At 41.2% G+C, this 16,103-nt stretch overlaps 1 protein-coding gene across 3 annotated transcripts in view; it reads left to right on the forward strand.

The window, feature by feature from the left end:
* The window catches only part of ncor2 (nuclear receptor corepressor 2), a 78,474-nt gene extending 62,515 nt beyond the window's left edge, over positions 1-15,959 (forward strand). For 2 of the 3 annotated variants that reach the window (XM_024275318.2, XM_024275320.2), the window contains exons 26-46: positions 600-707; positions 1,216-1,307; positions 3,817-3,967; positions 4,047-4,187; positions 4,292-4,384; positions 4,860-5,062; positions 5,140-5,479; positions 5,663-5,860; positions 6,182-6,418; positions 9,193-9,345; positions 9,436-9,657; positions 9,736-9,922; positions 9,999-10,378; positions 11,989-12,107; positions 12,259-12,428; positions 12,510-12,644; positions 13,482-13,624; positions 13,709-13,762; positions 13,941-14,111; positions 14,420-14,599; positions 15,437-15,959. In XM_024275318.2, coding sequence (XP_024131086.1) covers positions 600-707; positions 1,216-1,307; positions 3,817-3,967; positions 4,047-4,187; positions 4,292-4,384; positions 4,860-5,062; positions 5,140-5,479; positions 5,663-5,860; positions 6,182-6,418; positions 9,193-9,345; positions 9,436-9,657; positions 9,736-9,922; positions 9,999-10,378; positions 11,989-12,107; positions 12,259-12,428; positions 12,510-12,644; positions 13,482-13,624; positions 13,709-13,762; positions 13,941-14,111; positions 14,420-14,599; positions 15,437-15,627 — 3,668 coding nt within the window. In that variant the 3' untranslated portion in view covers positions 15,628-15,959. The remainder of the gene's footprint in view (positions 1-599; positions 708-1,215; positions 1,308-3,816; positions 3,968-4,046; positions 4,188-4,291; positions 4,385-4,859; positions 5,063-5,139; positions 5,480-5,662; positions 5,861-6,181; positions 6,419-9,192; positions 9,346-9,435; positions 9,658-9,735; positions 9,923-9,998; positions 10,379-11,988; positions 12,108-12,258; positions 12,429-12,509; positions 12,645-13,481; positions 13,625-13,708; positions 13,763-13,940; positions 14,112-14,419; positions 14,600-15,436) is intronic. The other variant, XM_024275319.2, reaches the window with a different exon arrangement.
* Positions 15,960-16,103: the final 144 nt, after the last annotated feature.

A 16,103-nucleotide genomic window follows, 5' to 3' on the forward strand; every position in this document is an offset into this window, starting at 1 on the left:
AAAATACATTTCCCAGACAGGACTTGCACTTAAACTGTCCCTTTAAATGGAGGGAGAAGGGAAGAATTTGGATTTGGCCATAGACACATTTTTTAGAAATACATTAATAATCAAAATATTAATTTTAAAAAGTTCACATAGTGTAAACATTTTAGTGAAATAATAATAAGATTAATAGCATAGTGTTGCATGGATTCTCAAACAGAGAAGCTCCAGCATTTGTTGTGCTTCTCCTGGAGGGGGTTTCAATTTGGCCATTAGGTGGCAATCACGCTATAGCATTACACCTAATTACAGAAGAAGAAATTATGAGAAAAAAACGATGCTTTAAACCACAAATGGTTATTTTAACAATATGTTTAAATTCTTAAGAGTTTGGAGATTCATGCTTGTGAGTATATAAAGAGGTTTATTTAGTCAATAATGTTTGTTTAAGTTGATCAAGGGTTAGCATTAGCATTCCTATGGGAAATCCGATTATACATTAGCATTAAGCTAGAGGATGTAAGCATTATTCGTTAAACTGATCGATACAGATTTATTAATCGATTTTATGGACCCAGCCCTACTCTTTTTTACTATAGTGTTCTTTTCTGCAGGTACTTTCCCAACAGTAAAGCAGGAACAGTTGTCTCCACACAGCTCATCTTCCCAAAATGACAACCTGCCAACCCAACTGGCTCCTCATGAGGTTTCTTCTGGGCGAGGTGGGCGTCAAACTGTTTTTCTTTTCTTGTTCTTTTATTTATTTTTTGGCAATTTTTTTATTGTCTGCTCTTGGCTTGCTGTTATTCTCATATATAAAAGTATTTTGCAGAAATGTAGATATTATTTTCTTTCACTAGAATTTTGCAATGAAATGAATACAATTGTCTGATGTTCATGCTCCTCAACTTTCGATTCCCTCCCAATTACAAGATTTAAAAGTTAACTTTTTTCCTGAACTTTCATCCAATAAAATAAAAAATCCTTTCCAACCACCCCTTTTTAAAATACAGTAGTTACCCATGCAATGTTTAAGTCTGGTTATTAACATCTCCCTTTATGAAAATATGAAGACATTTTAAAAAACGAAAAAAAGAAATAGGAAGAATTTGAGAAAAACTTGACTTTTTGCCAGTTTATCAATCAGTTCAAGAAGAGTTTATCAATCCGTGTCCATTTTAAATCCTCGACTTTTAGTGAGATTAATACACATTTACACCTCTCCTCCAGGCGTCCAGGGAGGTAGCATCACCAAGGGGATCCCGGGGACCAGACTGCACCCAGAATCTGCAATATCCTACCGAGGGGGCTCCATTACTCAGGTAAGTTTCTCTTGCTCTACTTGCATCAGCAGATACTTATTATGCCTAAGCAATTGTTGGTGGAATGGCTAAATACTCAGTCATCTGTTTTATAATGTATAGTTTGTGCGAGTGGGTGAATGACGTCTGTAACTTTTACCTCTTGTTGTTTCTTAAGGTTGTTATCTGTAATGTTGAATGGATTTTTAACCCTTTTTTGTGTAAATATGCTGTTATTTTATACGTGGTTATATAGTTAAACACAGTTCGAGTTTTCTATGCAAATGTTTGATTTCTCTTCATCTAAATATTGACATGTACTTTTTACATCATAAAACCTGTTGGGTGGATGGAATCTGGCGTTAAAGACCCACTCCAATCATCTTCTAAAATATTGAGGTTAGATAAGGTTAATGTGAGCTGCGAGAGGCTGGTAAACTTCTCTGGTAAAGTGAACTGAAACCAACAGTGTTAACTGGGTTAAGGTTCATGATAACAACCGCCCATATGTCTGACTCGCAGCTGCACTCCTCCACCACTCCTGGTGCTTCAGGTTAGTTTTGCTCACATCGATGGGATTTTTGGCCCCTGAACACACAAAGCCACTGAAATCAAATTTAGCCGCTTGTGTGCAGCCCTTTACTTGTGATCAAAGAGCGCAGCGGCGCTGGTGAGAGGTCATGAGGCAAACCGAGCGCTGTGGCTGCTGGATTTCCGCACTGCTGTGTGACATAACCACAGCTCTGCACGGCCTCGTTGCCCTAGCAACAGGTACACACTGTACTGCATCTGTTCCCTCTTTTTATTTATTTATTTTTGAGTGTGCTCTAGCTGATGGCTAAATCCTGTCATTGATATGCCCACTTGTATGTCACCTCCAAATGGCAAACGAGAAAAAAATCCATCTTAGTGGCTTGTTATCTCAATATTATTAATAAAGGAGAGATAAGTAAATGATTGAATGCAATCTATCCATGTGTTTACCTTGCAGCTGGCTGTACTGATAAGTGAGTTTAGTGTGTAAGCACTCCGATATGATGTATTTTCTCAGAGTGTGTGCAGAAGCTGCTGCAGGCCTTGAACGTTGTTCTTTAACTACTCTGGGTTCAAACCTCTTAGCATGTTTTAACTGCTGTCACCTCAAGGAGGCAGTGTAAGAGGAACTCGTCAGTGTGTTAGCATGCTCTGTTGTTGGCCTTGTAGCTTTAAGCCACAAACTATTGTGAATGAAATGTAGTGTGTGGAGGGGTGAAAGTGAAACCTGGGATGGGATGAATTGTTGGAATATTTAGTTGATCGTGACTCAACTCTACCAGAAGCAGATCCTGTATCGGTTTTCTTTGTTTCAGACTTGTGCACTGTTGTAATTTCTCTTTTTATTTTTGCAAAAGAAAAATGCAAAAACACACTCTTTAGTGTTGGCACTTAATAAGCAGCAGTTAATTGGCAACTATTGTTGCATGAAAGCGCACCATTTCAAAATAAAGCTGGTGACCTTTGAGTGCATAAATAGGACAAATCCATGAATTAAAAGGAAAAGGCTAACGCCTTTAAAATAATTGAGATCATACAAAATATGCTCTTTTTATTTCTTAAATCTAAATCACATTATCCAATCACCGTTCAAGCCACAGTGTCAACTCTGAGTTATCCAAAAGTCCACACTCAGTCCTGCCTACGTCTTTTTTTTTTTGAATACCCACAATCCTTCACTCTGCATGAGGTGAGATTGTTGCTGACATAAACAAGCTCTCTGTCACTGCCACCCAATCCTGTAAACAAACCCCCCCGCTTTGGTTAAACACTTCTAGGAAAAGCTGCAGCCAAAAGATTAAAAATGTGCTCTCAGCTGCTGCCATGTGCCCTGGTCAGCTGTCTGCCTCTGCTCTCATCTGTTCAGCCATCAGTCAAGGAATATGAGCCACACGCTCCATATGAATGAGGTGATTCAGGGCTGAGGCCAAGCTTTGTGAAAGGTCTTGTTTTTTAATTACTCGTTTTTCTGAACTTGGTACTTTGTGTTGGTTTGAATGTAACAAAACAAATTATCTGTTTAAAATCAATGTCCTGCAGTTATGCAATCAACAAATGTGCAGTATAATAAGGCTATGCTGCTCCACATATTGGATAGTGGTGTGCAACTTCACTTTTAATCTATTTTTACCTATCAGCTTAAAATGTTCATAGTTAATAATTAAAAAAAATTATAGAATAAACAGCTAACTAAAATTAACTACTCCCTTTTGGATGTTTGCCTGATAATCTGTGCATTCTGCAGAGATTATTGCTAATGTCACATAGCCAGGTGCTAAGACTTTCACAGAAGTCGTCCAAAAGCTGGTTTTCCAAGAAGCAGACTTGTCTTTTTATGTTGTATTGTCATAAAGGGACGATTTTCACAGTTGGAGACCTACTAGGTTTCCTCACCAATATTGATGGAATTGGAGGTGGTGTCCCTGTACGTCCTGGTCTTGTCCTACAGCGGCATGGCAACAATAATTACACCTCATTTGTTTTCTCATTACTGCAGGGGACCCCGGCCGACGTGTTGTATAAGGGAACCATAACGCGTCTAATCACAGAGGACAGTGTTGGTCGAGCAGAGAGGGAGCGCGATGATGCTCTGTCTAAAGGCCATGTGGTCTACGAGGGCATCAGCGGACACATCCTCACATATGACCGTGAGAACAGTCAAATGGGCCTCCCCAGCTGATTTTGCAAGAGCTTTGTTCTTAAGTGAGCTTTTTTTGTCACCCGTAGGTCCCCCATCTCAGACCCCCAAAGAAGACGGCAGAGGCTCAGGGCAGGCTGGGGAAATTTTAAGCCTGAAGCGTCCTTACGATGTGATGGAGGGAGGCAGGGGGCCGTCCTTGAGGGGGGACTCCTCTGTCAACTGTGAAGGTAAGTCACTTCAGCAGACCCTTTTGTAAAAAGTTTAGTTCTCACGATAAAATGAAGACACTAAAGTTTCACCTCACAACTCTCTTCTTCCATCTCTGTCTCAGGCCTGATTAGTCGAACCATGCCCCATGATAGAGACAGTCCACACCACACACCTTACAAGGACCCTCACCACATCCACGGCTCCATATCGCAAGGTACGTTTGATCCAGTTATTTTTACTTAAAACGACAAATAAAACATATACTTATTTAATGTTTTTTTAAGGCATTCTAATTTTATCTAACCTTGATCACATTTTCTAGTTCCTTTCTTTTTTAGAGTTACATTTTATTCATTTTAATAAGTGGAAGTATGATATACAAATGGAGGAAGTTTGAATATGATCAAAATAACAACAACTGTAACCAGTTTAAATCTGCTGTGCTGGAGACCACAGTTTGCCGCCACATTAGTGGTTAGGCTGTAAATATCTGACACACTATCACATAGCATGTAAGAGATCTTTTCCACTGATGCCTTAACGCACAAAAAACAAACATTTCACAGTTTTTTTCAGTTGGTTCAGCTATTTTTCGTCATTAGGAGTCAATAAATGTGCTGTTATTGTGATATCATTAAAAGTCTTTTGACCTCTTAGCACACATGTCTAACGATTTCTTCTTATTTCAGGTATTCCTCGCCATCTCGATCCTCAGGATGGGTACCTGAGGCGGGACGCCAAACAGCTGAAGAGAGATCCCTCCCCGTCCCGCGGGGCCGGTTCCCTGTCTGACCAGATGAAGGGCAGAGAAGCTGGCGTGACCACCGTGCAGGAGCCGGGGCGCTCCATCCACCTCATTCCAGGGGGCGGCAAAGACGGAATCATAGCACAAGTACGAAGATGACGGCAGCACTTGTAAAGGACAACTATATGAATCTCCTTACAATTCTCTTTTCTGTGACTCTGCAGGGAGCAGCCGTGAAGCAGGAAGCGTCTGGCTCAGGGAAACGCCACGATGTCCGATCCATCATCGCCAGTTCGCCCCGTTCCTACCACAACCCACCACCCCACCTGGAGATGCGGACTGAGAGGAGCCGATACGAGGAAGCGCCTAAAGGGCGGCCCAGTGCCGTTGTTAGCTCAGCAAGCCCCATACCCCGATCCTCTCCGCTGGGATCAGAGCAGGGAGGCAAAGCCCACCACAGCCCAGTGGGTTATGAAGACAAAAACAACTTAAGGGCCCCCTACCCTGGACCTTCACACCGGGGCTCCCCACTGTCCAGGGAGGCCGGCCAAAGGCAGCATGAGGGTTGGTATATTACAGACAGACAAAACGGCTGTTATGTGACATAATAGGATTAAACAAAACTATTAAGAAAAAAGACGTGAATGTCAGAGCATTTAGAAGTAAAATAGTTTACTATCCTAGACAGTTTTGTCTTGATTCTAAGGCAGTTTTTAATATGTTGTGTCTTTTTTTTCTTTCTTCAAGGTTCCAGTAAACATCCTCCCCAGGAGCGCAAAGCCACACCAACCCCGCGAGAGATGAGTTCTACCAAATCACCTCTCTCTGCTGATCAGACCTACGAGCGTCTGCTGCAGAGTCTGGGAGCCTCAGAGATGTACCGGCAGATCCCCTTACCCTTCGATCCCGCGGCGCTGCCGCGTGGTATACACATCGACGCTGCAGGTGTGACGGCCAAAAATAAAAACCTGAAACGTTTTGGGATTGGGTGCTAGGTTGCTGCAGCTACGATGTTTTATTTAACTTTAAAGTAGTACAAAACTGATTCTAATTTTATCATAAATAAAGAATATTTGAGTATTATTGCTATGAAAGGTTTTATTAACTTTAAATTAAAAATAAAGATGACCAACAGACGCGTTTGTGTCTTCTGCTACAAAGCTTTAGGAGAGGAAAACGAAAGCAAACATCCGTGTTTGATTTATCTAAATGGGTTTGATTTAAAAAAGGGTTTCCTAACAGATGTTTCCTGTTCTCCCTTCACAGCAGCCTACTACTTGCCTCGCCACCTAGGGCCCAACCCAGCGTACCCCCATCCATATCCTTACCTCATGCGTGGCTTTCCCGACACAGCAGCTTTGGAAAATCGCCAAACACTCTTCAACGACTTCATCACCTCTCAGCAGATGCACTCGTGGCCTGCAGCGCAGCGCTCAGACCTGCTCAGGGGCATTCCTCCTCGAGACCAGCCCCTTCCTCTGCCCTTCTCGGCTGCACCACGCGGTAAGGCGTTTGTGGCCGACCACCATATACTCGCGCTGAACTGTGTTCCAGTTGGCTTTTCAAGTTGTTTTGCAAGCTGACACTTGAATCTTGCCATCCAAGAGAAGAGTTGAGAAAATCTTTTTAGAGTGATGGTGGGGGTCTCTGTTTCCAGGAATTATTTTTAAAATTGAAGATCACTTTTTGGCAAGTGTCTTTCATTGTCAAACAGGGCAAAAATTGATTCAAGGGGGACTTGTTTAGAGGAGAGATGCAATTGTTTTTTTTATCTTAGGTTTTTTTAAAGAACAGAAACAAATACAGAAACAAGTTTTCATCTTTAAAGTTTCAGCACCTTCTAATGTCTCCTGGTGTTTTCTGATTAGTAAACAACTGTTAAATTAAAACAAAGGTGGTCATTCGGGAAAGCCAACATTTTCCTGAATTTTCTCTTTTCCAAGTTCTTCAAAATGCAAAGAAATCATAACAATTAACCTTTTTCATATTTATAGAAGAATATTTAGCTATAAATGGATTTAAAATTCAAAAAGGTTCAAAATTATATTAATTATCTTTTAACTTTTACTGTTTTCAGCTAAAGTGTTCTAACAGAACAAAAAAACCCACTAAATTGGAGAATCCCAACATTATTTATGGTTTCCTGAGGTGTGATTACATTTACACTTAGAAAGAAACACTTTAAACATAGGCATATTCTATTTGCAAAGTGTTTTTCAAAAAATCTTTAAGATGTCTGCCACTACGTAACACATCCCTCAAAAATACTTTCCATCAGAGCAGCAACACAACAACAGACAGATGAGTCTGAGCCCAAAATTGGGAAACTCCATATTTCGTAAGATAGAAGGGAGTACTCTCGGAAAATATGCTAAACTGCTTTTACAAATACATTTCTCTATTGAATAACTGCCTGGATGTTTTGCACGAACTTTGAACTGCGATCCGTGTTTGTGGACTGCAGATGAGAACAGCAAACTCTGTGACGTACAGACGTTAGAACGGGCCGGTTTCATTTTAGATAGCTTTATTGGTCGCTGTCATAGCAACTTGTCTTATAGGTTCTCCAGCTGTAAAAATACCATAATCATTAATCAGCCGCACCGTAAAACACGCCCGTTGAAGATGATTTTACAACACATGAAACTAAATTCCCTTCACGTAATGCCAATATTTTGTCATCCGACTTCCACACCTGGTATTATATTAAGTTGAAGGATGTGGTAATTACATAAAATAGAACACCGTCAGATAAAAGTAATCAGTGATATTTTTTGATATAACGATAGAGTCCACAGGACTCTGGGGTCAAAGTTTACCAGAAACACGACTGCATTCGCGCTGAAAGAGAAACAGCTGGAAATGTGTGTACTTTTGCTGCTGCAGGAGGATGCACTTTAGATTTTATTACTAAAGTAAGAAACTGGAGATACCAAAAGATTTGAAAATCAAGGATCTTCCTCTCTATAAGTACTTTTCTATTTTACTCATTTTTAAACCAGTTTTATTTTAATGAACCAACAATAGACGTGTTCTTTTTGCAGTAATAAATGTGTGCACACCAACTGGAGGATTACCTTTACTGACATTTTTAAGCTTTGTAAAGAACGGGCAGTGAGCTTATGGCAGGAAAAAAGCCAGGTGTTGACATGATCACTTGTCAATAAGATCCTTGTGTGAAAGAGAGCAAATAAAAATCACAACCTGCTTTAAGAAGTAGAAATAAAAAGACTGTGTCTGCAGAAATACTCCACCTACTGTGCACATCACTCATGAAGTTATCTTATCTGACCACGTAGCTTACGACTGCTCTCTGCAGGTTGTGTTAAAAAAGTCATAGTAAATAATCTTGGCTCGTTGATAGCTTTGACAAGTTGAATTCATTTAGTTTTTGTTACTGAAACGGAAACAAATCTATCTAATGGAGCTCTAATTCTTTGCTTTAAAAATGCACAAATCTGAATTTAAAAGACTGACTGCGCAGAGATTATCTGTGGTGTTTGAAATATTACAGTTTAGAAACATTTTGAAAAATCTGTTCTGTCTTTATAGCAGCTTCTCAGTTTCACTTTCTTTTAGTCAAATCCTGTGTGGTTTCCTGTGCTGATGTTTTCAAATTTGGCAAACTTGGCTGCTCTCCATTTGTTTTTTTTGATTGACATTTACGGATTTTATCAGATTTTTCCTGCATCCCTGATACAGGGACAGCAGTTTGACGTATGTTTCGGACATTTTTAAAAAGCCTTTTTTAGTTGCTAATGTAACTATATGCATAAGTACAGAATATCCATGTAGAAAAAAGAAAATAAAAGCAATAATAGGCAAAATGTTTTAAATTTGACTTGTTTCATGACTAGTATTTCTAGCTTTGAATCCTTTCAAAATTGACAAGTCAAACTAAGTAATTATGAAAATGGTAGTTCTAACGAGAGCTGTTAATCAATTTAAAAAATTAATCAGATTAATGACGATTAATGTTTTACTTAGTACATTTTATGAGAATATGCAGCTTCTGAACTAAAACAGGCCAGAAATGAAACATGTTCCTTCCTTTTTATTGTCTGAAATGTTTAACTTTATAAAGTGTTAACTCGGATATCCCGGACGTGCAATTTGTGTGCACAAAAACACATCAATAGTAAGAAGCAGAACTCCAAAGACTTTTATGTCTGCATTATTACTCCAAGAAAACAAAGAAGACAAGATCAATATTTTTTATTGAATCCTATTTAAATTTTTGCAGCGTTCTTAACAATTTTCTTTGTTTTGTCCTGCAGGAATCATCGATCTCTCTCAGGTGCCGCACTTACCTGTCCTGGTCCCTTCCACGTCAGGGACAGCTGGCCCCCCAATGGATCGCATCACCTATATCCCAGGGACAAGCACCCCCTTCCCTGGCAGGCCTTACACCACCTCACCTATCTCCCCTGGTATGAATCACTAAATCCAAAATGGAGAGCAGAACGATGAGATGTTCCTCTCATTCATGTTCCTCTGTTCTTTTGAATTTCTTTCCTCAGTTGGCTCCTCCCACATAAATAAAATGCAAGGCTCTTCAGAGCGCGAGCGGGAAAGGCCCCGCGAGCGTGACAGGGACAGGGACCGGGATCGTGAACGAGAAAAAGAGCCAGAAAGGGAGCGAGACCGGGACCGAGACAGGGACAGGGAAACCATTCGAGAACGCGACAGGGAAAAAGGTGGATCTCTAGGAAATGTGGAGCATGCTCCAATCTGGCGGCCAGGTACAGAAAACTCTATTTTTCAATTGTTAGTCTGCATGGTCAAAATCTTCCAGAACAGAAGATTGTTTGTGTTCTCAGGTACGGAGCACAGCTTGTCTAGCAGCAGCAGCAGCAGCGGGAGAGCTGCATCCCAGCAGTACGGTCACCAGCAGTCCCCGGTGTCGCCCCGCACCCAGGAGAACATTCAGCAGAGGCCCAGCGTTCTGCACAACACCGGGGGCAAAAGTCTTTCTGTTAGCGAGCACTCAAACTCCTCTGTGTTACGGTAAGATGACATTTGGCTCTGCTGTTTTCTTTCTCTTAAGAAGGCACGACTAACCCTGTTTTGTTATCTTTGACAGGTCGGTACCCTCAGGGTCATCCCGCTACCAAGGCTACCCTGCCCATCTCCAAAGGACAGGTGTGCCCCCTGACTCCTTCCCACCTGCTTTGGAATCCAGTATAACCAAAGAGCAGAATCGCGACGGAGGCAAAAGCCGAGGTCTACCCAAGCATATGCAGGAGCAGCACGGAGCCTCCAGTAAACCTGAGCCCAAGCTGTCCAGCCCCAGTCCAGGATTAATGTACCCCGGCGCTTACGCCCCGGCGTCGGGCCGCCCCCAGCACCTGCTGCCTCACCAGTCCGAAAATCCTTCTGGTCGTGGGGAAAGTGGCACTCCTGGTAGAGAAAAGACTCAAAACAAAGCGATGGCCATCCAGGAGCAAGAGCTCAGATCACTCGGTAAGAGGAGCAAGTTTATGAGCTCGAGAGAAAGGAATGGTTAGTTGCCGCGGCAAAACGTTTCAAGGAAAAATATTTTAAGTCCATTTGCTATGACTCAACTTCAAGATGTTACCTGGATGAATGAGAACCTTTACCAACAATAAGTTTTGTAATATTCTAGTTATCCTCTAAGGTGACTAGGCATGCTGAATATTCTACCATTTTCAATTTTCATAAACGTCATGGATGCTGGTCTGGCTGCTTCTCTTTTTACATGAGAATAAAAAAGTCATCACGACTCGAATCGCTTTGGTCCAGACTATATCTAAACGATCTGTTCTTGAAACCCCAAATCCTGATAAGGAGAGAACTCGTGAACCAAAAGAGTGAATTGAAATTAGAAAATTGGTGTGCAAGTGGTTTCATTAGACATGAAACGCTCTACCAACCACCGTCCTCTCTCCCCTGGGATCCCAGAGGGCACTGCTGCTGCAGAAACATGTGAGGAAGGATAGAGAGAGAGGCACTCTTAGAATGTGTCTTTTTTTGGCTCACGGTAACACGCTAATTTTCTTTGGCCTGGTTCAGTTTCCCTCACACATTGCAAGCTCTCGTTTCTCTCCAGGAGTTTGTTTGTCCGGCTGTGATTTTTTACTTCATTTCCTGCTTTGAGGAGCCATTCACCACATCTGTATTTGTTTGACCCAAAGAGGCCACTGCCAACGCTGCGCTCGTTCATTTCAACGCTTTGAGCTTCTATAACCATCCAGAACATTCAGGGCCAAATAGTCCACTTGTTAATGAGTTCATAAACTTGTGGGCACAGAGGGATGACATGTGTGTATATATAGTTAAGCTCAAAATTGCATTTCTGAGTATTTCTTTATTCAAATTGTTCTGAATCAGGATTACACATTAGAAAAGGCTTTTATTAGGGACATTGAAAATACTCCGGACAGACCACAAGCCTGCTCTGCTCCATTCTGATCCACTTGTAGACGACAAGATCCATGCAAGTCTACGTTTTCCTTGTCTGAGCTGGCATCTGTCTGAATGTTTTGCTCCAATTTTGATTTCTATTTTTGTTGCAGCGATAATGTTACGTTGGGGTTGTGAGGAGCTGTAAGCTAGCAGGATAGAGTGTAAACAGATGGATAATGGGAAAGGAGGGAAGGCTTACTTCACAACTCAGAGGCAAATTTCTAAAGACCTACTGCTGCTTTACAAAAACTACGTCCTAATAAATAACTTTTTTTTAATTTGGTTAAAAACAGCATAATAATAATTAAAAGACCACTGAGAACGCTCTTAGAATAGATCAAAACATTATTGGAGTGGCTTAAGAAATCAAACATTTTTTCTTAAACTCTTTCTGAATTATTTATGCTAAAACAAGCATTTTTTCTTAGTGACTAGATCTGCTCTCTAAGTCCACAGTTTATGCAAAGAATCTACAGAAATGTTCAGACCCAAGAGGACTACTACCTCTTTGTCTTGTTAACTACAGTAACTTTGCTGTAAATTGTTCGCTGTTGCAAAACTTTTAACTAAGATTTAGAAAAACAGATTTTTGGAAATGTAAATGCTTTTTACAAAATACACATTTTTACCTTTTTTATGGATTTCAGCTCCACCACACAGTCTCTACCGCCCCCCCTCCGATGAAAGCTTGTCTCCAGGGCAACAGCCGCCATCTCCCTGTGTTAAAAGCAGCCAAAGGGTGGTCACTCTGGCACAGCACATCAGTGTGAGTTCACTCTCCAACATGTCTACTTTGGAATATTTAGGATAAAGTTGTTTTTTTCTTTTAAATCCCAGATTGTTGTATTTCTGGAATGTAATCTGGATGTTTAAGTACTTTGGGTTTGATATTGCCTGACTCATCTTTATGCAAACAGGAGGTAATAACAAAAGACTACACGAGGCAACAGCAGCAAAGCTACCATGGGTCTCCTGTCCTAGACCTCACCCGTCCACCCAGTGCCTCCCAGCCCCCACCTACGTCACAAGAGTCCACTCAAGGGTCCCGCTGTCCAGAGGGCATCGGTGGAGAATGCAATAGAGACAGGTAGGAACCTTTGGGTTCATTTCTCTCTGAATCATTTCACCAAGGGGACGACAAACATCAGATAATTCATTTTGTCTCCAGATCTCCACCTCAGGCCAAATCTTCACCCGTTAGTGCTTTGAATGACGGCATTGAACCGGTGTCTCCTCCTGGAAACAGCTCTGAACCTGAAGTCCAGGGAGGGGCCGCCTACCCCACCGAACAAGGAGAGCAGGGGTGAGCGTGTGCAAGTCTGTCCTCCACCCACACACAAAAGCTTACTTCTAAGGGGTGCCCACGAATCTTTAGAGTTTTACTTTTTCTAAAATAATGCATTACATTCTCTTAAATTCTGGTGAATGTTCCTTAAATCTTTGTCATCAACAGGATGTGACTTTTGTCACTAAAATTGTTTAACCTCAGCTAGGTAATTGGCTCATGTTTAACTGTGTGGGAAAATGGGAAAGTCAAATTTTCTAGAGAAACGGCTTGAAAATAAAGATTACTCATTGTGGTTAAAACTGGTTATTGGAATGATGGAGATCAAGGTGATCGAATCACATGCTTAGAGCAAGAAACGGCAGACTCAGGTGGTTTCTTTGTACCCACAATCGTAAAGAAGATCTTTCGTTTTCTTCAGAAGTATTTAAAAATCCTTAAATGTAACTTCTGTGAATCTGCAGACACCCTGCTTCTAGGAAACTTATAAGAATATTAACAAATAGTCTTTAAAAAAGGAAGGAATTCTGCTTGAGTGACTTTCATGTGAAGAAAAAGTTCTGATAGCTTTGACTGCAGTTTTCATGAGCAAACTGTCAGGAAATTGCTGCATCTTTTCGACTACGAAAAACAAGTTTGAAGGAATTGTGTTTTGAATGAACTCTGAATGTCCCTCAGACTTATTCAAATGTGACCCTTTTCTGCCAGGTTAATCACTGAAGTTTATTTACGGTATATCTTCTAATAGGAGGTGCAGCGTTTATTCTAAACATTTGTCAGCCGGACCAACATTTATTAGTGTAGAAAAGCTGCAGGAGTTTTGGTTTTTGCCTTACACTGCTGTCCCTTCTCTAGACTGGGCTCCCGCTCCCCCCCCAACACCTCCCAGCCTCCAGCTTTCTTCAGCAAGCTGACTGAAAGCACGTCGGCTATCGTGAAGTCTAAGAAGCAGGAGATGATCAAGAAGATGACGGTGGTTGGCAGCGACAGTGAATTCAGTGAGTCTGATCCTTCAGAAGGAGGAAATGGTGAAACCAGCTTCAGGAAAACCTGACGCTGTGCTTTTCTCATCACAATTTCAGATGCTGGTCAGCCGGGAACAGAAATATTCAACATGCCGGCTTCCACAACTGCAGGTAATATTATGAAATTTTAAGCAAAAATAAGACTCTTATCACACTTAAGTGTTGTTTCAAGCTGTCTGTGGTTCAGTGACACAAATAAAATAATTCATGTTGTCGATCTGCAGCTTAGTTTTATGCTGACTTTGTGACCATATAAATGATGTAGCTCATTTTCTGCTAAACGCTGCAGGGCCGGTGACTGTGCGCAATCATCCAGCTCCAGAGGCTCCTGGAAACTCCATAGGCCTTGAAGCCATCATTAGAAAGGCCTTAATGGGCAAATATGACGACGCATCTGAGGAGCGCTCTCCATCCAGTGCTGCTAACGCAGACGGTCGAGCTGAGGATCTGTTCTCTCAAGGTACCGCCTCCAGAAATCTTTTTTTCTCAGATGATTCTTTTGCAGTCTGCTGTACTCATTGTAATGACAAATTCTGCAGTTGCCCTTAGCATCTTCACCTTTTAAAACCGCAGCTTTAGCTCCAATCTTTACATTATTTTGATTACTATAACTCTTCAATTGACACAATTGATGTAAGTCCAGCTGATTCTGAAGCAGAAATGATTTATCTTAGTAAAGGTCAAAGAGTGAGTGTTATTTAGGTGTCACCAGCGACATCTGCTGTGTTAAAGGTTTAACCAGACTAAACAGTACTTTTACATCTACAGGTGGGTCAAAGCCCTCAAAGGGCAGTGGACGCTCCAATGGGCGCAAGGCCAAGTCCCCGGGCCCAGGTCTGTCTGGGAGTGAGAGGCCATCGTCTGTGTCTTCAGTTCACTCAGAGGGAGATTACAACAGGAGAACTCCGCTCACCAACCGTGTCTTGGAGGACCGGCCTTTGTCTGCAGGTAGTATCTGTAATCTAATGCAAACTGTGTATTTTAGAGAGGAAATTGCATGTTTTCTGCATAGTTTGGTGCAACTTGTATGCATTTTTTTGTCCTTTTAGATAAATTGCAACAACCACTAGAGGGCACTGTAGGTGTATCAAAATTTACTACTGACAGCAACACAGAAGAAGAGCGTTGGCTCAGTCTTTACACCGGACTTTGCAGAATTTTTTTAAGTGACAGATGATCAAGAACTCGCTGGATTTAGTGATTTCAAGTGATATAAAGAGTTCACTTGACTTGTTAGCATGTTCTTTAGGTTATGGTTATCTGAATAATTGTTGATATGTTGCACTAGTATCCTAGATTCCTCTTGTGTTTCATGAAGCTAAGTAGGCACTAATGTGTCATGAGAGTAAAACGTTGAAATATTAAGTCTAATATTGTCTGTTATTTTGCCTTTCAAAATGAAATATAATATTTTCTTCTTTATTATGCATTTTTTTTGGCTGCTGCGACTTATACTCTGGACCTCAATTAATTTTCATGTAGCACTTTTCATAAAAGCGACACAAACTGCTTTACACTAAAAGAATATATATATATATATATATACACACACATATATATATATATACATATATATATATATAAAAAACAAGGATGAAAATGAAAATAGTCCCCAGAGGGGGAGGACCCAAATGAGGAAGCACAAAAATAAATTATTTATAATCCTATGTAAAATTATGATAAAATAAATGAATAAATGCTAAAAGTAATATTTATAGTCTGAAAACATTGTACACATCTCACTGATGTGAGAAGATTGACTCTGGTACTCTTTATTTTTTGTAGGTTCAACTCCGACTCCTTTTCCATGCAACCCTCTGATAATGGGGTTCTCCAGTGCTACAGTGTCAGCTCATTCCTCTGGTCAACAAGGCGGCCAGGGCCCCGGGGCAGGACCCGGACAGGGTCGGTCCTGGGAAGAGGAGCCCAAGCCTCTGCTCGTGTCTCAATACGACCCTTTGTCTGACAGCGAGTGACCTTAAACCAGCTGGCGTGCTGCCTCAGCTGAACACGTACTCATGCCGCCTCCCTGTCTACAGCGCAGGAAGTGATGAAGTGGAGCTCCTCCTCTATATATGTGTGTGTGTGAGAGCGCGCCTAAAGGTTATGCATTCACTCCAAAACTACTCTAAAGGAAAAATCACTTAAACTATTTTTAATCCTCACTGGCCTTATCTATACGGACACGTTGGGCCGTACCATGCAGGTGTCCTGGTCTGTGTGGCAGTCCACATAGCAGCAACCTGTGGTTTTCTTCACAATGAACTCCAGCCGCTGCAGGCTAACACGTGAAGACACAGGAGGAGAACCAACACCTTTCCTTTTTTTTTCTTTTTTTTTATTTGTTTCTGGTCTTTTTTTCTCCTTTAAACTCTGTCAGTCCAGTCCTGTGTTTGTGAGCTGAGACCTTTAGTGCATTTTGATGGTAAACTTTTGATGGTGTCATTAGATG

This window comes from Oryzias melastigma, linkage group LG9 (genome assembly GCF_002922805.2).
Source record: "Oryzias melastigma strain HK-1 linkage group LG9, ASM292280v2, whole genome shotgun sequence".
NCBI classification, from domain to species: Eukaryota; Metazoa; Chordata; class Actinopteri; order Beloniformes; family Adrianichthyidae; genus Oryzias; species Oryzias melastigma.